Consider the following 24,004-nt stretch of genomic DNA (forward strand, 5'->3'; position numbering starts at 1 on the left):
AGATTTGGTAATACTGTTGGGATAATTTCATAATCCAACTGGGTGTCGAGTCTGTTCACGTAGAACACCATAAAATCAACATTCTTCAAAGGATTCAACCTCATGAAGAGTCCGCCCGCTATGGCATCATTATCGGATATTTTGAGTATGGTCAACGATGGGAAATCATTGTCAAGAAATACAGTCTGTTTAAGTTGGGGATTCTCGAAACCCTATTGCAAACTTTCCAATTAAGACGAGCTGTTTACCAAGAGCGTTTCTAAATCTATTGGGTGTTCATTTAGCATTCGAAAACGCAAGATGATTGCAGTGTCTTTACCTCGGACAGTCAGATCTTGAACAAAACCTAGACTCAGAACCTGAAGACGAGAGTCTTCTAAAGATTGAGAGAGCCAGTAGGTAGGGCGCTAAAGAAGAATTCTACAGTATCGTGTTCGGTGCATGTTCCGTGGACGGCGCATGATATGGCAGTGTGCAACTGCTGTAGATGCAAGTGACGTAGTGATTCTCTGCTTCCTTTGGCCAGAGACATCCATCCATCAGAGTCCATATCACGTTCTCTGCTTGAAAAGCTACGCAGAGTCCATCTATTCAGCGCTTCCTTTATACCAGAGGGGAGGAGGGCATCGTAAATCGAGTGCACGTAAGTTGGGACGATTGGCAGCAAATCTAGACCAATCTGGGGCCGAGACCGAGCGTGAAGTTTTCTTATCTTCGTCATAAGCTGTACGTAAAGTTAAAGCTACTAAAGACGTAGATACATAATCCAATACGGAGAGCTGGTCTGCTCTTATATCGAGTGACATTAGGTTCACAGAACATGATATGATGCTCTTTCCTACAATATAACGAGCTTCCCGGACCGAGTTTTCTGGCCATGTATGTGCAATGAGATTTTTCGTATAATTCAAAGGGAACCGGCTGTATATTGGGTTGGAAGGCGACGGGACTTGAAGTATCCAGCTCAGTGACCCCATAAAGCCATTACAATAAATGTCGACGGTTTTATACACTTTTCTGATTGCGGTCATATTCCATTCTTTGGATACCAAAGCTGCTGAATATACGATGTTTTGGGCATCGGTATGCTCGATGATGCAATCGAGAACCGGTACGGGTAGATATAGACGAGGTGGAGTATCGATGTTCGAATTCTTTATATTAGTGCTATCATATGCCGTTGTTATAATATGCCTATCTAGTAAACGACAAGTCGGTCAGAAAACACATTCAATGTCGACATGTTTAAGGCAATAAACAATAAGAAAGGGGAGAGACAAAGCACAGAAGACTTAACTTAATGTCATTAAAGTAATGATGACATATTCACAACCACCAAATAACGATTGATGCTGGCATCTGTGCAACCAAATCGCTTGCAGATCAGTAACACACCCTAACACCTTGTCCAGCTCGAAATGCGACCCTCTTAACTACTTCGATCGAGTGCTCTTCAACTGCTCTGGAAGCTTGGAACTAGAGCTGAGCAAAGTGAGTCTGAGTTTTGAGCGAACACGATCAGTAGGACAAAAGGCAGACCAATGAAAAGGCAAAGGTTGCAAAACTTGACGGCTATACACATCGCATTCATCGAAGAGTTCCCTTTTGCACGCAACACTCGCAACGTAACAGTGTTAGATTTATACGTCATCAATATACTCTATACAGTTTTTGCCAACCCCTTTTACGGTATACAAAGCTTGCCAAATCCCTCTTTATTTACCAGATATAAAAGGATGCAACAGCGCCTCCTTGGGAGATATCCTCTTTTCAGGATTGAGTTGCAAACATTTATCAAGCAAATCCGCAAACTGTGTCACCAATGCTGCTTCGTCACGTGGTACAGATGCTGCATCAGCACTGAAAAAGCCCTTCAAGTCTCGTGGTGGTTGTGCTGGTATTTGGACTGTCTTTTTCACATCCTACATCAGATGCAAAAAAAATCAAATCTTGATGATAGACTAATGGTTAAAACCAATCACCAGAAAACATAATAAGAGCATACCTTGCCACTAAGCTTATCAACGTCCAATTGCAAAAAGTTGGCATCATCATCGAAATGCAATGATGAGAATTGACCACGACGCAGCATTTGTTTGGCAAATCGACCTCGTACTTCCATAATCAGTTTGAGCATTTGGTTGTTGGTTCGTCCTGGAAATAGTATCTTGCCTGTATATAGCTCATATAGTGTACATGCAACTGACCAGACATCAAGAGCAGCATCATATGGCATACCAAGTACTGAAGAAATTGCAAAAAAACCTGTTAGCTTACACCGATTCAATCCTTTTTTGGCGTTGGGATGGAGATACTTGCTAATTTCAGGTGCTCTATAAAACCTCGACACCAAGTAGGGTGTGATTTCATTCTCTGATGAATCTGAAGCTGATCCCAAGTCACACAACTTGAGAGAAGACTTGTTGGCACTAACCAACACATTGTCTGGTTTTATATCCGCGTGCATTATAGTACACTTCTTGAGCAAATGCAAAGCCTGGAAGAGCTGTTGAGAGTATATTTTCACAGCTCGAATGTTGAGGCCTCGATTCTTGCCAAACTTTTTCAAGACTTCACGTAGGTTCATGCTAGTTAACAAAAGAGTCAGATATGACAGAGACTGGAGAATTGCTTTCGACATATCAGCACCATGTACACTGGAAAACATACCTGAGTGATTCAAATACCAGACATAAATGCTTACGATGTTCAAACTGTCTCAAGAGTCGAACTACATGCTTCTTATCATCTGGATCAGTCTCATTCAGCTTCCTCAATATTCCAGCCTCTTTTATACCAGCTCGATACATGGTCTCGTTATTTCGAATGATTTTGATGGCTACATCTTGATCTCCATCTTTGGTATCTTTGGCCTTGACTACGGACGAGAAGACTCCACGACCTAGATTGGCGTAGACGTGATATCGATCTTCGAGTACTTCACCCAGTATGACACCTGCAAAGCGTTGGTTGGAGGGTTAGGAAGGGGTGGACCATTTTTTTTTACCCTTACTTGCTAATGTGTAACCACTTACGATAGTATCCCTCAGGATCATCCCAGTTATCCAACAAAGACGGATTGTCAGATATTCTTACGACAGGAGCTGATTCCAGTATCTACAAGAAGCATGACATCAAAAAAAAATACGAAGACACTTAAATGTTTGTTCAACTTACATGAGCAGCCCCCTTGATCGTATCTGACATGCCATCAGCGTTGGCTGACGATGCGGGTGGAGCAAACATATCGTCAATAGGAGCAAACATGTCATCTTCGTCATCAATGACCACAGCCTTCCTTTTAGATGAAGGAGATTGATCAATCATGGCACTATCAGCAAACATGTCATCTTGCTTTCGTTTGTTTGATGTCGTTGTAGGAGCGGCTGTGGTTGTTGTACTAGCAGTTGGATGTTGCATGTGGTGTAACTTGTACTCATCATCCTTCTTATCTTCATCCGGATTATAATCAGCTGCATCTATATCGTCGCCTGCAGCAGCATCGCCTTGTTGAGCATTCGTGCCTTCGTTGTGCTTTTCAAGTGAAAAGACATCAATATCAGGCTGAGCGGATTCTTCTTCTAATAAACAGCAAAAAAGCGTCGCTTAGTAGAGACTTAAGTTTACTAACTTGGAAACAAGTACTTCCATTACGATTTGGTACCAACTTACCATCTCGTGGCGTTGGGATATCTATGCTACCATCAGAGCTGGGAATACGTGACATGTCAGCAGCTTTAATATTTGCTACACGAATATCGACAGCCCCTGCACCGGACTTGACTTCTAGAGCCTCGCCAGAAGCAGCAGCACCAGCAACTTCAGAAGTTGCAGCTCGTTCCTTGCTGTATTGTTCAAGGAGCGCTTTTCGTCTCTGTCTCCTTTCTTCAATGAGACGATCTTCATCCACAGCATCCATAACTTGTGGTCGTATGATTTCTTCTTCTTTTGACTTCTCTTCACTGCCAGATTCAGGAGCAGATCCTACTTTACCATCCATAAGTTTACGGACTTTGGTAGCAGGACCTATTGTACCCTTGTCATAATCTGGTGAGAGAGGCCTCTTGCCAGAGCTCACAGCAGCCTCCGAGTATCTGTCTCGAGGATGGTCGTGAGAAGTAGATGATTTGTTGTATGATGATGAGGTAGGAGGTGAGTGATTACGATGTTCTAGATGATTACGAGATCGTGATTCACCTCTACCAGCGTCACGTCCGTAATCACGATTGTCACGAGGCGGGGTATGCCTTGATGAAGAGCTATAAGTACTGGGACCTCTATCAGCATCTGTAGAATATCCGCGATGATCATTATATGAGACTTTGCTACTACCGTAATCACGTCCAGTTGTTGTGCGAGAAGAGGAGCCTCCATCACGGCTTGAAGATTCATGCGGAGCTGGTGTATATCGTCGTCCAGGAGAGCTACGACGGTCTCTATAATCGTGGCGTGCAGAAGGAGACCTTTCTCTATCATCAAGATCATCTCTCCTTCTTCTGCGCGAGTCTCTATTATCATGGCGATCTCGACTATCACGGCGACTCGATCTACTACTAGACTTGTGATCAGTTGTTGGATCGTCTTTGTCTCGTCGTCGATGATCAGATGAATGATGGTGTCGTTTTGATGTCGAGGAAGATGGCCTGCCGTGTTTATCGTCGGGTATATCCCGGTCAGAATTGGGACGTGGAGAGGCAGTTCGAGCAGGATCGTCGGTGATATCACTAGCAGTGTTGTCCTTGAGTCCAGTTGATGTCGAGTCGACATTATCCAGGTCTATTACATCCAATACTACAAGTTTGCTTGCTACGGAAGAGACATCTGGAGACTTTAGATCAGTCTCTATAATTTCTCCTTCTTCTTCGTCTGCCATTCCTATGGATGTTCGCGTTTAAGTGGCTGTTGTGGACGGGTTTTGCGATTTCATTGTGCGAATTTGAAGCAAGAGCTCAAACAGACCAAACCGTTAAGAAACTTGGAGATTCCTTAAATATTGGGCTGCCTACATGGTAAATCGCGTGAATCTAGAGAATCGGACGAATCGGACGTGCCAACTAGTGTTTTGACCCGTATTTTCAACAAATTCAAAACTTTATCAAACAAACTGTAGCAATATGAGCAGCGAGGACCACGGATTGAATAATTGTATCTTTGGACGCGTAAATAATTGCTTCGCCGACGTGATTTTCATCCTTCAAGTCTAGATTACAGAGCTTAAACCACTCCAAAATCGATCAAAAAAGTAGTATCCAATGGAGCAAACTGTAGGCGGTGGAAGTAGCTCTGGCCGAGATTAGCCTGTTTAACCAGCTATGGACCCCTCATCTAGCGGACTGGCGCCTATGCCACGGCCTCATCGGCTCTCTGTATCGACCCAAAACTCGGAATCCAATGCTCCTACTGGAACTGCTGGAACCTTTTATCAAAATATGGCCATTCCACTGGAATATCCTGTTACTTCTATGAGTATATCACCTAGCGGGCGTGACATTGTACTAGCCGCGTATGTTGTTTGATCATTTGTCGTCGTGTTGCAACACAATCTAGCTTCATCTAACCCTCTTTTTACCTCAAATCACCATAGAAAACGAGGACTGTATATTATAGACTTGGAAAATCCACAGGATGAGTCATCTACACGCTTCATCCAGCACTTGACGCGTTGGGAGGTTGCGGACGTACAATGGAATCAACATCCTTCGCGTTCGGCTTGGGTCGCCTCAACTGTAAGCTGCAATACGGCTTGTGTCAGTGATTTCGAACTGATTCTGCCTCTCGAGCGATTATGTAGTCAAACCAAAAGGCTCTAGTATGGAATGTCTCACTACCAGACTCTGACTCGAATCGTTCTGTCGAGTACATTCTTGGCGGACACGAGAGAGCTGTTTCAGACTTGAATTGGTCCCCACATCAAGCTGAAATGCTAGCAACTTGCTCTTATGACTCGTTTGTTCACTTATGGGATCTCAGGGGTCCTGTGGATAAACCAGCAATGAGTTTCCCGGCTTGGACGGCTGGTGCTACTCAAGTCAAGTTCTCGAGAAAGAGTGATGTGCTGTTAGCTAGTTCTCATGATGCTGATCTCAGAATATGGGATATTCGAGTGAGTGGCACTGAATGTCATTGTCATGTTGACGTGCTGACTTTTTTGTTTCAGCGAGGATCATCACCAGTCTCGCTGATACGAGTTGGACTATCCAAAATATATGGTATTGATTGGAGTAGGACAAGTGATACTGAAATTGCTACTTGCTCTCAAGACTCTCGTGTTCAGGTAAACAAAACGTTCCATCGCCATTAAAGGTTCTAATTAATCTGATCTTTTTGGCTAGTTCTGGGACGTCAACAGAAAAACCTGCTCAGGCGTCATTGATACTGGATCTCCTGTTTGGAGAGCTCGTTACACGGTAAGTATTACCTTTTTTCGAAACGATATTTGACCAACAAAAAAATCTCACACTAAATCTCTCACTCCAGCCATTTGGACACGGAATTCTAACAATGCCACAACGTAAAGACAATTCATTGACTCTTTGGAGTCGTGATACTTTACAGCCGATACATCGATTCACAGGTCATATGGATGTACCTCGTGAATTCGTATGGAGAATCAAGGGTGGAACTAGTGGATTTATTGGAGGTGGCGATATTCCTGCTGATGGTGATGATCGTGAATTCCAACTTGTTACATGGGCTAAAGATCAGTATTTGAGATTGTGGACTGTAGATATGGATTTCATGAAGGTAAATATGCGTTTTCGCTGAAAGCTAACAAAACAACCAGGTAATCTCAAATTGGTGAATAATGCTCTTCTAGGGTGTCGGACATCAACCATCACATCGAGTATCATCTCTAGCCAAGATAGATCATCAACCAGCCCAACTATCTATATCAGAAACCGTCCATAGTCCTGAACCATTTCAATCAAGGGACAAGACACCGCCCACTTCTCCTTCTCGTAGAATAGAACCATCAACACCGTTCGAAGATGCCCCCAAGTCATGGGAAGAAGAAATGAGAGCTATACGGAAGAAATTTCCAGGAGTCACTTTTGATGGTGTTGATTTTGTTGGTAGAGTTTGCACTATGACGATTCAACGTGCTAAAGAAATGGGTGGTTTGATACGAGTCGATATCAGATATCCAATGGGATATCCTGGTCAAATTGGTGTTGCTCCTTCATTTGAAGTGCAAAAGACTGCTATGATGTCTATGGCTGATAGGACTCGGACATTTGAGGTGTGCATCCACGTTCTGTGCTCTCCCTTTTTTTGCTGTTATCGATGTTGCATTCGCTATGGGTTCAAAATATAGTGTGACTAATGTTTAAAAAAACGTAGGCTCTAGCAGACATCGCTGAACAAACGGCTACAACTGGATCGCTATCTCTGAATTCTTGTGTCAAGTACCTCCTGTACGAAGATACTTCAGCAAGAGCAACTCCAATGGCCTCACCGACAAAACCCACCGCAAAGACTCAAGCCCTCGATACAGTAAACGAAGCAAAAGTAGTAAGTGTCTCACCTCCTCCTGTGGGAAAGACACCTTCTAGAGACCGAACAGAGAGTCGTACTTTAGATGTATCTTCTACGACACCACTTCAACCATCGGCATCAGATGGGCTTAATGTACCATATCCATGTTTATGTGGTGTGCGATTCTCTCCAAGTGGTATGAGTGTTGTATATTTTGATTTTTTTGCTTCTGGGGCTGCTTCGTCTCCTATTTTTCACTCACTCACCCTCACTTTACTCCATCGTTTCAGGTCGTCTGGTAACATTCCATTCGCCGGTCCCTCATCCATCAATGACACGATTTTCCCACACTTCAACAACTCCTTCGTCTGTTACATCATCAGGAAATCCGAATTCTGGCCAGCCACAACCACAGAACTATGCTACCTATGAACGATTCCGTGCATTCCTGTTAGAAGGAGGTCATGGACCTCTTGGTCCTCATGCAACATCGGCTCTGGGAGCAATTGCCACCAATCTCGCTACATTTTTACGGACACCTCGACCTGTAACTTCTGAAGACTTTGAAGATGATGAAGATGTAAAGAGAGGATTTGATACGAATAAGGTATGCAGAGGTTGCTTCACTGAAAATAGGGTGATTGACCTTTTCCCTTCTCTAGTCATCTACTGCCCCAACAACACCAACCCCAGCCAACCTGCTGACACGTCTATCTATAACGAAAACGTATTCACCTGTGTCGAATCGACCAAGAATGCCATCATTTGGCCAAACCTTTAGTAACGGAGACACGACACCATCTTTCGCTACAGCTTTCCATGCAAGGCATAGACGAACAGGAACTGTCTCTTCATCACCATCAGATACATCCGATATACCATTAACTCGTGTACCTACGGAAGAAGCTAAACGGTTACAGCAAGGCAGTTCGACAACCTATACAAACCATAATTCACCTCATCGTCGCAACACTAGTAATTCAGGAATGGGAAGTGTTATATTTAGTGATGGTGATGACATGACAAGCGACATGATGACTGATTCTATTATATGGTCTCGTGGTGCGCTCGTCATTGTCAAGGATGTACGTGGGATTCTACCCGTCAGTGAAGAATTAGCGAGGGTGTATACTCTAGCTGATGACGATCCAGTCACCGTATGTGGACAAAATTGTCAGGCTGCGACGATTTTCAATCGTCCAGATATAGCTAAACTATGGGGTCTAGTAGGACTATTACTTGCTCGATCAGCGCCGTATTATTATGATTTGCGAATAGCCAAGAATAAGAAACGTAACATTTGGTTGTCGTTATTTCAGAGTGCTGCCACAGCTGCTGGTGTACCGTCATTTGATCATGTCAATGTGCATCGAGACGGTGGTGTAGCTATGGAAGCTGAATTTGATGCCAAGGCGATGGAGATATTGGTGTCTGAGGGCAAATGGAGAGATTGGAGACGCGTTGAATGGGGATTTCATCCTTTTGGACAGAGGCTTATTGATAGCATGTAAGAGTTGCAATGAGAAAACATCAAGAGTTTGAAGGAGTCTGACTTTTTTGCTGCCTTGAACGCTCATATCACATAGGTTCAAGTTTCTTGAACGTACAGGAGATGTGCAAACAGCTGCCATGCTATCTTGTGTACTGAGTCAGCCATTCAAGAATGAGAAGACAGAAAAGGATTTCCTTCCAAACATTCGGGTATTTTGTTCTTAAATTCAAAGCGTTTTTGGCAGTACGCTCACAATGTTTCATCAAACGACAGCCAGTAGAACGAAGCCCTTCTCCAACATTCTCATCTATTGGGATGCCTGGTAATGCTCCCAGCCCACCTTTAACAGTAATGTCACCGCACTTTATGACTTCAATAGCAAGTGAAACATACCCACCGCTCCATCTAAATCGTCAATGGGGAGCTCTTGACGCTCGAGAAACCTCAACTTCAGGCCCATCAACAATCACAGCACCCTTTTTTCCTCAAGCCTACACCAACAAATCCGATAATAACAGCGTTACATCTATACTACCACGCAGCAGACGACTATCAGGAATACCAACTAGCCTGCCGACACAAATATCAGCTCTACTCATGGCAACTATACGTCCCAGATCCGTAATGGGTGATTCTGGTATAACCACTTCGAACGGATTTATTATAACAAAGTTTGGACTGGATGGTGAAGAGTCACATGGCGAAAGGAGAAAGAATGGACATTCGTTTCTGTTGACTGGGAACGGTGGAGGAGGTAGTAGTGGTATTAAACGGTCGTACTTGTTGGATGCTTCTAAACGGTATACATTCAATTGTATACGTTTAGCGTATGCTGACATGTTGTATGGGTGGGGATTGCTCGAGCAGCGTGCTGAGTTGTTGAAGTTTGTGGCGCATTTGCCTGGATCATCTTTTGAAAAGCATGAAGATATAGGTAATGCTTGAGACTGTGAAGTGATCCTTATGTACTTGGATCATGGCGCTAAAGTTTTTTCGCTTCCTTGTAGAATACGGTCTACAATGTGCATTCTGTGGCTCAGAACTCTCATCTCTTCCATCAACACCACCAACATTCAAACCCGCACTATCCGCATTCCGTCATTCTTCCTCTACCACCTCATACTCACCATCACACGCACCTCATAAGCAATTCAACTTTGTCAATCCTGCACCATGTCCCTCATGCAACCGTAAATCGTCTGCTCCTATATGTGCGTACTGTCGGCTACCGTGTAAAGGACTTGTCGCGTTTTGTATATTGTGTGGGCATGGAGGGCATGCGAAACATATGAAGGAGTGGTTTAGTCGACATAGCCGAGGATGTGGAGGTGATGGTGTTGAGTGGCAGCCGCAGCAGCAGGATGACGAGAATGGGGAGGTTGAGTGTCCTACTGGGTGTGGATGCCAGTGTTTATATGAAGGGTATTTGTAAATGTTGTAGAGAATATAGGAATTTGCATCGCAAAAACTCGGCGGGCTAAATTGAAGAAGGCTTTGTATTTGTTAACTTGTTTGACGCATCTTGTGTCTTTCTCAATATAAGCAGTCTCAAGTACCTCGATTTTGTTGCGGATTATATGAATGTGTATTTGCGATATACAACCCAAGCATTTTATTCTAGATATTACACTATGAAGCTAACTTCTCATCATCAGACAAATACATACATCCCATCACGTAGCTGATATAAAACTCAACAGAAAACTCTTACAATCGAAATGATATGCTGAAGTCAGTTACTATTTTTTCAAGGGATGCACCTTGCACCATTGTTTGTGTGCAGGATAATCCAATCTCTGGCAGGCTCGTGAGCAATACCAAGCACCACCACAACCTGAGCATCTTTGGGTACCAGCATTTGGGACAGCATTCACAAAGAATCAAATCTACCGCTTCGTCAAAACAAGCTCAGAATAAATAATTCTTCATGGATTCAAGAGGAGTTTTGACGTGAAGTTCCATACGTTGCCATAATAAGATTCAAGTCCGCTTTCGACGAGCCCTTTGCTCTAGCAGAGCGCAAGAGTTCTCGAGCTTCATCAGAGAGATTCCAAGAGTGGACGTACTTATCAACGTCATATTGTATTCTGATTGTGTTGTGGACGATATCACGACATAAGTCGAGGCTCGCCCACATAAGAGTTTGATTGAGCTGAGCGTCAGAGTACTGGCCGGCCAAACTGGGATCGCGAAGATCCAACCGGCCAGTTCGGTTTGTTTTCAGAATAGAGACTTTGGCTGTATGGTTGTCAACAAGGACAGCAGCGCTAATTGATTTCAAAGAAGAGATTAGCAGTTGAAAGTTACAGTTACGAAAAGGAGCGCACGAAACCCAACTTTTACCTCGTGCAGATATAGGGGCAGTTGACTACATCAGCTTCAACTCCATTCAATTCAGAGCGGAACTCTTTAAAATCATTCACCAACCCTTTCCATACGATGCCTTGGCATAACCAACACGCCTCAAAATAGCAACTGAGACCTTTACTACAGGCGCCATTGCAAACAATAGAAGTTGTCTACTCATATGAAGCTCAGTCCCGAGACCTGAAAATAGCAAAAATTACTAAGTCAAAGCTACGCAAAATAGTTTGCAACACCTCAAAAGTCCAAATGATCTCAAACCTTGAGCACCCAAGCCAAAATTGGATGGAACTTTGCCGCGAGATACATGAAGTTTGGAGAATGAAAAAAACTGTTCTGGCAGGACAATGGACTATAATCGCAAGACAAGTGTTGAGCCTTGAAGTGCATAATCCTGGGTGAGAAAAGAAGGCATTCATTCTGCCGTAGCCATGCTGGTGAATTGGGACATGTTGGACGTTAAGTTGGAGATCTCCTCGTACTGTTCTAGGCGAAACCTCCAGATGACAGATTTCAATACTTTTCTTTTGAGGTTTCTCGACATGACCTTTCATGAGAGATTGACGGTTAAGTTTGATGAGGAGAGTGATGTTGAGACTGCTCAAAGAATCACCAGAGGCTGATAAGGTGACACAAATATTCCAGTAAAAGCATAATCAGTAAGCTGAATGAATAGGACTTGTATGGATGCCAACTTGATGCGACAAAACTAGACCATACCGTCCATCGAGAACAGCTTCATTCAGTATTCAGACGTTAAAACATGATTGTCTCAGTAGGGGCATCATTTTCAGGAGAGCTTGGATCTATACGTGATTGCAGCATTTGCTTTTTTGGCAGTCGACATGGTCACAAATCCAACCCTGAGACTGCGACCAAATACACCATCTCTCGGTACAATGGCATCTGTGACATGTCCGTATCGTTCAAACGCAGCTGGGAGTTGATCCGCTAAAGTGATGACGACAGTGTTGATGGATTTGGATTGGCAAACTTGCTTTTTGTTGATATTTTAAGACCATTTACATTCAGTATTCGATGAAAGGTTTCCAACAAGACTAGTTGAAAGTGAAGATATGTTTGACGTCAAAAATCCCTGACTTCTGATATTCGATTCTTGCAAAACAACAGGTTCAAGAGGGAAACAGGATCCATGAACAGGATATGTGATAGTGTCATAGGATTCTGTACTTTGAATTCACGAAACTTAGAAGCGTACGGTGACCATTCTCAAATTTTAAAACCTTCACCCAACCATACCAGTTGGTTCCAGGAGGCGCTTCCCGTTGACTCATATTTGTCCAAATCAAGTAACAAAGTCCTCTTCTTCTGCAATAGTCCTATTCTTCAGGAGTTCTTGCCGGATGCGTTTGATAGCACTAGAGACGTCCAGTGTGAAACACGATGGATGGGATCAATTTTTAAAGTTCTGACTAGAGTCACGTGTGATGCATCATTCTTCAACACCACCTTATGAGATACAACTGTGCCATTATGTATAAATTATAACACTACCTTACGCGATGCAACTGTGCCTTTATGTACAAATTATAGCCAAGTAAGTGTTCCAAATTTACAGCCTCCTGAACTTCCCTTGCACAAACACCCTATCAGAGTCAGTCCCCTTTGCCCTATTAACAGTATTCTTTCTAACATACACAATCTCAAGCACCTCAAACCCCCTCTGTTCAAACAACTCCTTCAACCCTTCCTTACTGAAAAACACTGCCAGTGTGCCATCCTGTCTCGCATACACATGTTCGGAGATCCTCCTGTTACCATTAAACCGTAACTCGGCTTCATCGTATACGCCATAATCACGAAATAAAAGTATTCCTGTATGTGGTTTTAGGACTGCATGGATTGAGTCGATTACGTATTCGAGAGATGCAGGTGGGATTGCTGAGAGACAGAATATGTTGCTGACAATGTCTAGTGAGTTGGGTTGTACTTTGTCTGATAGGGGTTGTTTGGTGAGGTCGTGGACGAATGCGTTGCATCTTGTTGTGTTGTAATTGGAGTTTTCTTTGAGGAGGTCTACAGCTCTAACAGGATTCGAAAAGCGTGAGAGGAATGGTTGGTGTTTCTTCACATAGACCCGGTGACATGTTTCGATTTTTGTTTTGGTGCATCATCACTCACTTTGCAGAAAAGTCACAAGCATGGATGAACAAGTTTGGATTCGATTCTAGCAGAGGAAATACAAAGTTTCCCACTCCACATCCCAGTTCTGTAATATAAGTGTGCGTTAGCTAAAGTCGCAAATGTGTAAGCAAAAAAAAGGCAGTTATACCTAGCAGAATCACCGCGTCGGAAGAACGGAGCTCTTCGAATTCTCGATCAGTCCAATGCCTGTCACATAAAAAATACGATCAGCATCACCTTAAAACACGGAGCACTCCTCTTCATCACTCAAATGTTACCTGTCTTTAAAGAAATTAGTCTCATTCCTCATATAGAAATCATTCCAATATTTTCCAGCTTGGTTTATAACCTTGTAAGCATCTCTTGGAGGTAGTGCTGCACGTGATTTAGAAGCTAGGATCTCCTCTCCTCGTTCGACGATTTCAGTATCGAGCTCAGACTGTGTTGAGGATACTAGTCGATCGGTCATAGTCTCCATAGTGTTTTATTAATGGCTCCAGTAGTCAATTTCAGTCTCTCTAGGAGTGCCGCAGAGATCACGTCTCTTGCACAGTCTATCGCAAAAGCGTTGGTGGAAAATGGGAATGTCGTTGCTGGTATGCCAGCTAGTGTCGAGTCTCTACTTAAATGGAACTATGGAGAGGCTCAGGCTGCTTCGGTTCAGGTATTATCGGTTTTATAGTATGTGTGGTTGGTGGTGGTCGTGGTCCAACATTTGATGCCATACAAACATCAATACCTGTTAAGATGTCTTTTTTTGCACTTCAACAGCGATCTCATCTTCTTAAATAACATACTAGGCTCAAGTAACATTTCCATCATTGGTCTCTTCTGATCCAACCGCAAGGGCTGCGTCGGCTGCTGCAAAGGAACTCCTCAAGAACACTTGGGACTCGATATATTCTCGTCAAGACGTATACTCCAAACTATTATCACTCAAATCACACGTAATCCCAAAAGATTATGAACGCCTTCTAGACAGAACGTTGCTCCTCTTTGAAAAGAACGGGGTCAATCTACCCTCAGAACAAAGGTTTCAAGCTGAAGCCTTCAAACGTGAAATAACGCAACTAGAACTAGCATGTCAACAGAATGTGAATGAGGATGTCAGTATCATCTTACTAGATTCCGAAGACGAATTATCTGGATGTGAGGAATCGTTTGTGAAATCACTGACGCGGATCGATAACGGTAAAATAGTCGTGCCAATGAAGACACCTGCTGTAGTATCGATTTTACAATCCTGTACGAATCGTGAAACACGATTCCGTGTATCGAAAGGGTACAACTCTAGAGCAGGCACCGAAAACACACCCTTATTGAACAAGCTCATCCTGTCAAGACACAAACTAGCTACGCTTTTAGGTTTTCCATCACATGCAGCATATAAATTAAAAGGAACCATGGCTGGATCAACAGATGCTGTTAATGGTCTATTAGGACGAATGAAGAACTTGTTATCAGACCGTCTCATACAAGATCTGACGGACCTTAGACGTAAACTCAACGAGTCTGGTGAAACTGGAGATTTACAGGTTTGGGATACAGGGTATTGTGAATCCAAGCTTCGAAACGAACGATGCGGTGTAGACGATGAGGTCATGAAACAATACTTTCCTGTGCATCATGTTATCGCCACAATATTCGATGTATATCAAGAAGTATTGCATCTTCGGTTTGAGAAACTCGATACGGCGGACGTGACGTGGAATGAAGATGTGCTGCTCTATGCTGTCTATGACAAGGGGCCGAGTGTGTTTATTGGATAGTGAGTGCACATACAGTCTTAACACTTGACATTTTTTCGCTATGTGCTCTTCATGTGCTGATTCATTATGCTCAGTACCTCATGGCTCACATAAATTTACAATCATTTTCTATAGCTTCTTCTTGGATATATATCCACGTGAAGGCAAATACGGCCACCAGTGTGTTGTGCCACTACAACCTTCATTGACGCTGGAAGATGGAAGTGAAGTCGTTGGTGTTGCAGTGAATGTTGGCAACCTCTCAAAACCAACACCAGGGAAACCTGCACTGTTGAGGCATTCAGAAGGTAGTAACTTGGAATATTTGCAAGTCTCCAAAGCAACCCCATTCGCCCTTTTTTGCCCTAAAGATACAAAACTAAAACTTAATTTCTTTTGCTTGCAAATCTAACAAAATTCTCTTCTGCAATCAAAACTAGTGACAACCTTCTTCCACGAATTCGGCCATGTCGTACATCATTTATGCACCAAGACAAAGTATAACTTGTTCTCGTGGTCTTGGAGTGTCGTGCCATACCCTGGTGGCGTTGAAATTGACTTTTTAGAAACACCATCTCAAATGTTGGAGGTAAGCCAAACCAAAAACGGTCAAACACCCGCAGTGGCGATATCCGGTCTTTCCACTGATTCTTGCACCAAATTAGAACTTTGTTTATGATCCCGTCATCTTGAAGCGCCTATCAAGTCACTACCAAACCGGTGAATCACTACCAGACGATCTCATTGTCGGTATCCAAAAATCTAGACATCTGGTACCAGGACTCCGATACTCTCGGCAAGTATTCATGAGCCTGTTTGACGTCAAGATACACAACGGATCTCTCTTTGAACAAGACACAAAGGGCGAATGGGTGATGAAGCCAGGTGTTGAATTGCGAGAAGAGTGGAGGAAGCTACAAAAGGAGGTTGTGCGTATGGATATGATACCTGAAACTGATCCAGCCTGTAGCTTTTATCATTTGTATATGGGTGGATATGATGCGAGTTACTATTGCTATGCTTGGGCTGAGGTGAGTGCCAAAAGAAACAAGCAACCACAATAGGATCATGCTGACCAGATTTTTCCACAGGTCAATTCTCATACACTTTTTACACGATTTGAGAAGTCGCCTAAGAAGTGTCTTGATACGGACCTAGGATTGGATTATCGCCAAAAGATACTGGAGCCAGGTGCCAATGTCGACGCAGCGCAAATGCTCAAGGACTTTTTGGGAAGAGATCCGAATCCAAGTGATGAAAAGGCGTTCATTGAGTCCATACTTGGACAGTAAAAACACGTCTAGTATATATGAATGTAACATTGTGATGTGGTATCAATGAGTAAACTTTGAACAAGTAACCCTTTGTGTCGTTCACGGAAGTTTGACGAATACTTAGGCGTGTTTTGAGTGTTTGACACCAGTTGTAGCTTGAATAAAAGAGGCCATTTTCTGTCTCCTAGTCGTAATTCGACACACACACACAAACGCTTCCAACAGTACACAACAATGGCAACCGTTGATGAGAATCACGGGAGGCAGGAAGAGAGGAATATGACTGATAGCGCAGCAATGCCGAGTCCACTACAGGACATTAAAGCGTCAGAGGAGGAAGAGAGGCGATGCTGGATTTGTTTAGTGAGTGACACTGAGTTGAAAAATCAATCATGGAGCAAGCCATGTGAGTATGCATAGCATAGGCATGATTTGAATCGCTATGTTCTGATCTATTTGTTGACTTTGTACCTCTAATGCGTTCGATTTCGATCTCGAGATCTTGACATTAATACATTAAACCTTCAAACTCTTTTAGGCAAATGTAAATCGTCGCTGAAATGGGCACACGAAGCATGTCTGCTTAAATGGATTGCCGAAAAAAGTACACCTACATCGTCCATAGTCGCTTGTGCTGCTTGCGGATATCAGTATAAAATCAAACAGAACTCGACGGCCATACTCAGTGTCTTTGCAATCATCGACAAGGTAAACCTCGCTTCAATCATGTCCACCCTTTTTCAAATCGCTTACGACTTCTCGTGTAGGTCTATGGCGATATAGTCCCATACATCTCCCTCGCCGGTCTCGGAACAGCTGCAATGGTCGCATCAACAACGTACGGCGCTTTTGTAGTATACATGTTTTGTGGGCCACTTGAAGGAGAAAGAATACTCTCAGAACCATGGAGCTGGCGTACATGGCTTGGTCTCCCCATGATTCCGATTGGTCTGATATTGTCACGGTTGTCATCGCCTGAACCGCTACTTCCGCTACTGCCCTTCATCATTATTGGGAATCGGCAGATGAAGCTTACGATGCCGCCTTCTCCGTACGTGTTTGCTTGTTTTCTTCACTGACCAACCAAAAATTTGATCGAATATATCGCTATTAGAGCTCTCACACTATGCCTCCTCCCATGGTCTCGAATTGTATACGCCAGAGCATATAAAGCAGTGAAGGGCCTCATATTCCAAAAGAGGGGTGAAGCAGCACCACCACCAGTTATACCAGCCGATGATCTTGAGTTTGATAATCCTGGGGTAGCAGAAGACGATGATTTCGTAATGAATAATGATGGTGTTGTAGTTGGTAACGGTGAACGTCTTGAAAGAAGGAATGGGCCGAGAGTTGTAGTGGGTGCTTTGCTACTACCTGGTAGGTGTTCTTTTTCAATCACTTGCTGTTTTTTTGTCTGATGCAATTCCAACATCTCATTTTAACCTTTGAACAATAGCACTTGCATCGTTTCTTGGACAAAATCTGATATCTCGTATTGCTTTGGTTCGAAAATATTTCCCGGATGTGTTTCATCAGTCTCTAATTGGTGGTTGTGCGTTTGTCGTTATCAAGGATTCGTTGGACTTGTTGTATCGCTATCTGAAACTTTCAAGGGACAAGTCCCGGCGTGTGCTCAATTATAATGGAGGAGATTGATTGGGTTGGGTTTGTTGTTGTAATCTAAGAATAGAGTCGTATTTGCATAGGAGCAGCGCGTGAGTTGCACTCCAGGACTTCAGTCGTAGGTCTGTTTTTCGCATTTCCCTCAGTTCAACATCAGTATCTGCACGACATCGTTGCATTAAAAGAGGTATGACCCCTTCTTACTGTTGCATCTTCAACCTCCCGTCTAAATGAACACTAAAGCACGATGTGAGTGTGCGACAAGTTTAGTTTTATTTTACAGAGCAGCTAGAGTAACTATTTTATGCCTTGACAGCATACTTCCTCATAGGGAAGTGTTGAGCGACCTTTTGAGCTCTTAGAGTCTTGAGGCCTTCTTCCGACTTTGTGAGACGACGACGGATGGCACGAGTCTTTTTTGGGCGAAGGTCTAGTGGGATGTATTTTTTGCCCTTGTAGTACAACCTGAGTTGGTCTCGTTGGGTTTGAGTGACGACAGTCTTGACTCGGGCGACTGATTTACGGACGTCCTTGCTAATTGAGGTTTGAATATATAGGTATTTGTTGAGTGGGTTGGATATTGATGGAGGAATGAATGGAGAGAGGGAGACGAGAGAGATGTTGAGTTAGCTGAGTTCGACTATCGGAAATGATTTCTCGTTTTGCTCACTGCCTTACATTTTGGCAAGTTTGGAAGCATTTCCACCAGCGACCTTTTGCACTCTTAGAGAGGCAAGTTCTTGCTTCAATTCATCGAGTTGCTTGGTCAACTCGGCTTTGGTCTTGGACCTCAATTCCATAGTCTTAACTTTGGCCTATCGTATGAGAGGAGCAGTTAGTCAAATGATTCAAGATGCGGGTATATGTGTTCATTTAGTAGCTCTTCAATAGGTCTCTTCTCCGTCAAATGGGGTGTAATACGTGATCGACTAATGAGTTTTCTGGCAATGTCCAAATGTTGGATGTCAAATAAGTTTAAATCCCTCATTTCTTCCAAGATGCAGTACACAATGCAGCATTTCTGACGAGATTGCCTCTGAATATCTACTTCCTGCATCCATTGCCGTCAAAAAATTCCACAGAGCTTCATCAAAGTCGGTGATTAACGACAAACAATAGGGAAAGTTTGTTCAATATAGGAGAAGGAGGTGGAGACGAGATTCCCTGTATGAAAGAGGTGCAAAATAGCACATATCTGCCTCACTAACCATGCTTTATATATTCCCTTTTGATGGATGTATGTGATTAGGACGGATGCGATTATAGGGTGCTGTGCTTACTAAGCTCGTTGTCATATGTTATTATGAAGGCGATCTATGAGCAATAAACATAACAAAATTAGTCATTTAAATATCCATTTGGCTTTCAATTGTCAAAGTACTCGACTTCACTAGGAAGGCAACGCGAACTTGTTCTATCATTTGCCGAGTATTCGTATCAAACCTCGTCAGGAGACTAGTTCACCCTGCACGGATCAATATTGTCAATTACTTATTGCATATGTAGACACGTAACAGTATCTTCTCCAACTCGGTTTCTCATCAAAACATCCATTTTTTTGTCATCCGTTTCGTCTCTCTCAAAACACACGAAACGAGACAGCAAACGGTTTCTGAAAGCAAAGTGGAAACGACTTCTAATCACGTAAGTATATGCCATAGTCACGTCAATTTATACCATCATTCTCATCTTTTGGTCATTCCTCCTACTTTGAAACAATTAACAAGGACCAAACACACCGACCAGAATGCAACAAGGTCGCCAGTCGAATCCGCTGGATGATCTTGCCTTCCTGGCCGATTCATATCAACACGCGTCGCAACAGACTGCAAGTGTACCGACTACCTCAGTGCCATTGTATCCTCAACAGCCTCAAATGCTTCCAACATCAGGTAACTTTATTGATTTCAAACTTGACGGTCACAGTCGCAAACGCGAAATATTTCTTTCGTGTCTGAACGTGTTCTAGTATTTAATCAAATCTCCTTTTGCACCAAACAGACGCGAATCTCTTGTACGGACCACCACCAACAACATCACAGCAATACCAACAGCAGCAGCAGCAGTTTCCTTTCATACCGCCTATAATCCAACCACCACAACAACTATATCAACATGTCATTCAAATGGACGATCCAAATGCCAGCAGATCTATGCCCCCACCACCACCCGCAATTCCAACAATAATACTCAAACCACCATCTTCAACTGGTCTTGCTCTTTCTTCTACATCAGCTGTCGCTACATCTGCTACAACTCCCGTTGTTACTCTAACAGTACCAACACCACCAGCAGGAATAGCAAGTCATGCCGTATACGCAGCAGTGTATTCTGGAGTCCCCGTATACGAAATGATGTGTAGGAATGTAGCTGTCATGAGACGACGTGCTGATTCCTTCTTGAACGCTACTCAGATATTGAAGGTGGCTGGTATTGATAAGGGCAGACGGACAAAGATTTTGGAACGTGAAATCTTGACTGGTGAACATGAGAAGGTGCAGGGTGGGTATGGAAAGTATCAGGGAACTTGGTATGTCGAAGACCTTGTTGACTTGGTTTTTTTGTTTTGTCATGCTCATGTACGTTTTCTTGGCATAACTGTGTCTGAACTCGTTTTCTTCCTGCTTTGATAGGATTCCATTTGAACGTGGTGTTGCATTGGCGAGGCAGTATAATGTTGAGCACTACCTTGGAGCCATTCTGGAATTTCAGCCTCCACCAGCTGGTCGATCAGATAAGACGCCTACAAAGGAAGAATATATGGCTGCTACCCGAGAGAAGAAGCCATCAGCTGGTTCTTGTAAGCATTTCGCAAGACATTTCAAACGCTTGTTTGCGTGTCAAGCTATCTTGTTCTGATTCCCTTTCACAATAGCTCGACCAGTGTCAACAACCGCTGCAACGTATCGTGCCATACAAAATGCCATTCGTGATGGAAAGGACACCACAACAACACCCTTCATGTCAGCAAGTCCAACACCTGTACAAACCTCAACAAACACACCCGCATCTTCACCACCATCAGGTCCATCACGAAAAAAATATAGAGCAGATGATTATGGACCAAATGGATACGTTGGTGGATATAACGTTGCAGCAAATCTAGTCGAGACAGGTGCTGAACGTCACCGAGCAGCACTCATGGCTCTCTTCTTGAATGAGGATCGTGATCACATCCCTGATCTCTTGACAAATCCTACCCCACCTACAGATCTAGATATTGATCTCGTTATTGATGATCAGGGACACACAGCATTACATTGGGCTGCTGCATTAGGTCGTATTGCAATACTTCGATTACTGGTTGAAAAGGGTGCAAATATAAAACGATTAAATAATTTGGGTGAATCGGCACTTGTACGTGCTGTACTCGTAACCAATAACTATGATAGTCAGAGCTTCCCTGAATTATTAAACATATTGGCTGATGCCATATCACTGGTTGATAACAAGCATCGTACCGTATTACATCATATTGCTTTCACAGCAGGTATAAAAGGTCGATCTCTAGCAGCCAAATATTATATGGAATGTGTCCTCGAACGTATCGGAGCGATGGCAGGTGGATTCTTTGGCACTCTGATTGATATACAAGATAAACATGGTGATACTGCACTTAACATTGCAGCTCGATTCGGAAACCGTAATCTCGTAGAACAGTTATTGGATATTGGAGCATCACCCGATATGGAAAATAAGGCTGGTATTCGACCATCAGATTTTGGAATTGATGATTTATTACATCATGGAGAGGGTTTACGTGCTGCCGCTGCAGCTGTACGAGCCTTGACGGAGTCTATGACTGATGATTTGCTACCACCTGAGATTAATGCTATGCCTAGTGATAGTAGTAGTAATGCCATGGAAGGTGTCATACCTACTAGTGCTGCTGATACAACAGCAAGCACAGCAGCAGTTACAGCAGCAACGATTGCATCCATCTTGTCAACAAACGAGCCAATGATGGTTGATTCAGAAAGTGGCGGAGGACCTAGTCGTAAAAGGCCTAGAAGTCCGGAAGCTGCTGCTGTGCAATCTAATCGGATGGGATTTCCGCCGCTTCAGAGACAACACGTAGATGCTATGGGAATGCCTGTTGTTAAGGGCAAGGCTGTTGCAACTAGTGAGTAACAATGTGTTTAAATCTTGGGTCCGATACACCTAGATCATGGATCGCTCTTTTTGTGCTTTGTTGAGAATTTGTTTAACTCATAATATTTCTTCTCCTTTGTAGCGGTTGAAAGAATGGTTGAAGACATGAATTCCACATTCACTCGTGACTTGAAGACCAAACAAGATCAATTAGGTGAAACTCAAAGCATGTTACGAGAATTGACGAAAGAACTCGCTGACGTTCGTCGTCAAAACTTGGGATTGCGACAACAAATAAGTCAATTACCAGAACTAGCATTACGTACCAAGACTTTGGAAACTGCTTTATCCGAAGAGACTGCTCGAACCCAACTTATACATGGTGGTATGGCAACAACATCAACAGCAGCAGGAGCTAGTGAATCTCGTAGTGGTAATAGCAACAAGCCAACACCTCCGAATCTCGAAGAATTACGTAAAGAAGTAACCAACCTCCGTAACGAAGTACATCGTCACGAAGTCGAAGAACAACGATTACGAGAAGAAATCAATAATGTCAAGGAAACCACATCCACATCCGATTTACAATATCGACGTATCATAGCGTCGTGTACCAAGCATCCAATCACTGAGGTTACTGATGATTATATAGCCAGTCTGTTGGTTGTTGCAGAATTGGACAAGGATGTACCTACTCCTGATATTGCTTCGTTTGTTAGTAAAGTTGAGACACATGAGAGTGGTGGTGCTATTAAGAATAGTGGTGGTATGAGTGTTGCTAGACCGATATAAAAATGTGTGTTGCGAGGGATATCAGAGCTATGAGAAGGATGAAGGACGGAGGATGAGGGAATCATTACATTATTCTTTGGCTCTTTTAACAATGGCTTGGCTTTCAAATACTATTGTACGTGTACTATAAGAATACAAACGTGTATTAGAGAAAAACTTGAAAGTCGTTTTAGGTGTGCTGTTGTGATGCAACTGCCTCTTTTTCGCCTTCACGGAGAAACCTTTTGGACGTTGCAATCCTTGCAAGCAGAATCGCTTCCTTTACGCCGACGAACAAGATACTTAGAATTTACGAAAACATTTTGTGTGTATTTTCTTGAGCAACAAATCAAAGCTACACTATACTCGTTGATACAAAGCGATTCATACAAGACAATAATTTCATCACCAACACACTTATTCTTCAACGGTCTTGTGAGCAGCTTTGGTTTTATGAGTTTCTGCGGACTTGGCAGTAGTTCCAACACCTAGCGAAAAGAGGATTTCAATACTAGTGAGACTATGTTATCTTGTATAACAATCTATGAATAGATAGTTGTACTCACCAACAGCAGCTTTGGCCAATTCTGAAGCTCCGGCGACACTGACAGCTGCGATATCAGCAACTTTGGCACCTGCGTCAGCGACAGTTTGGATTGAAGATTTGGTCAAGTTGGCAGAGGCTGTGACCACATGCTATAATGAGAGAAAAAAATCATTTGAGTATGTCTAACGGAGCGTACGCTCTGTTCCAATCACTTACTTCAACGACGTTGGCAGTAAGTTCAACACCACGTTGTCCAGTGTGAAGAATGGTAGATCCAACAGCGGTGACAGTAGATGTAATTCCTATAGCGATTGGATGAAATGGCAGTTAAAACACTCATGAACGTACGAGTCTAAACAAAGCGTGAACGACAAACCAAAACCATAAATGCCAAATACCTACCTGAAGCGGCTTGAGAGCCAGTTTCAACAGCACCACCAGCGACCTTGCCACCTATTTCAGCAGCTTTGGA

The 24,004-nt window shown here is 43.2% G+C and overlaps 6 protein-coding genes across 6 annotated transcripts; 3 read left to right on the top strand and 3 right to left on the bottom strand.

The window, feature by feature from the left end:
• Positions 1–376: 376 nt before the first annotated feature.
• On the bottom strand, positions 377–4,873 carry SmJEL517_g03792 (uncharacterized protein; the record flags this gene model as incomplete). Its single annotated transcript, XM_031169720.1, has 9 exons — positions 377–572; positions 610–1,198; positions 1,724–1,922; positions 2,006–2,202; positions 2,278–2,588; positions 2,671–2,956; positions 3,036–3,117; positions 3,178–3,581; positions 3,673–4,873. 9 exons carry the CDS (start codon positions 4,871–4,873, stop codon positions 377–379), a joined length of 3,465 nt encoding a protein of 1,154 aa, XP_031024225.1.
• Positions 4,874–5,312: 439 nt separating this feature from the next.
• Positions 5,313–10,400, top strand: SmJEL517_g03793 (uncharacterized protein; the record flags this gene model as incomplete). The annotated part of the gene is made up of 13 exons (XM_031169721.1): positions 5,313–5,503; positions 5,585–5,726; positions 5,792–6,103; positions 6,158–6,274; positions 6,333–6,407; positions 6,478–6,744; positions 6,818–7,240; positions 7,342–7,672; positions 7,767–8,083; positions 8,139–8,983; positions 9,063–9,177; positions 9,242–9,902; positions 9,976–10,400. 13 exons carry the CDS (start codon positions 5,313–5,315, stop codon positions 10,398–10,400), a joined length of 4,221 nt encoding a protein of 1,406 aa, XP_031024226.1.
• Positions 10,401–12,905: 2,505 nt separating this feature from the next.
• Positions 12,906–13,946, bottom strand: SmJEL517_g03794 (uncharacterized protein; the record flags this gene model as incomplete). The annotated part of the gene is made up of 4 exons (XM_031169722.1): positions 12,906–13,377; positions 13,475–13,562; positions 13,626–13,684; positions 13,756–13,946. 4 exons carry the CDS (start codon positions 13,944–13,946, stop codon positions 12,906–12,908), a joined length of 810 nt encoding a protein of 269 aa, XP_031024223.1.
• Positions 13,947–16,733: 2,787 nt separating this feature from the next.
• On the top strand, positions 16,734–18,155 carry SmJEL517_g03795 (uncharacterized protein; the record flags this gene model as incomplete). The annotated part of the gene is made up of 5 exons (XM_031169723.1): positions 16,734–16,905; positions 17,038–17,207; positions 17,267–17,550; positions 17,614–17,876; positions 17,956–18,155. 5 exons carry the CDS (start codon positions 16,734–16,736, stop codon positions 18,153–18,155), a joined length of 1,089 nt encoding a protein of 362 aa, XP_031024224.1.
• A 269-nt stretch (positions 18,156–18,424) lies between these two features.
• SmJEL517_g03796 (uncharacterized protein) lies at positions 18,425–18,922 on the bottom strand (the record flags this gene model as incomplete). The annotated part of the gene is made up of 2 exons (XM_031169724.1): positions 18,425–18,656; positions 18,801–18,922. The coding sequence occupies 2 exons, from the start codon at positions 18,920–18,922 to the stop codon at positions 18,425–18,427; spliced, it is 354 nt and encodes a 117-aa protein (XP_031024221.1).
• A 947-nt stretch (positions 18,923–19,869) lies between these two features.
• SmJEL517_g03797 (uncharacterized protein) lies at positions 19,870–23,006 on the top strand (the record flags this gene model as incomplete). The annotated part of the gene is made up of 5 exons (XM_031169725.1): positions 19,870–20,014; positions 20,124–20,652; positions 20,756–20,922; positions 20,998–22,245; positions 22,357–23,006. The coding sequence occupies 5 exons, from the start codon at positions 19,870–19,872 to the stop codon at positions 23,004–23,006; spliced, it is 2,739 nt and encodes a 912-aa protein (XP_031024222.1).
• Positions 23,007–24,004: the final 998 nt, after the last annotated feature.

Source organism: Synchytrium microbalum (assembly GCF_006535985.1).
Source record: "Synchytrium microbalum strain JEL517 chromosome Unknown SmJEL517_scf0022, whole genome shotgun sequence".
NCBI lineage: Eukaryota > Fungi > Chytridiomycota > Chytridiomycetes > Synchytriales > Synchytriaceae > Synchytrium > Synchytrium microbalum.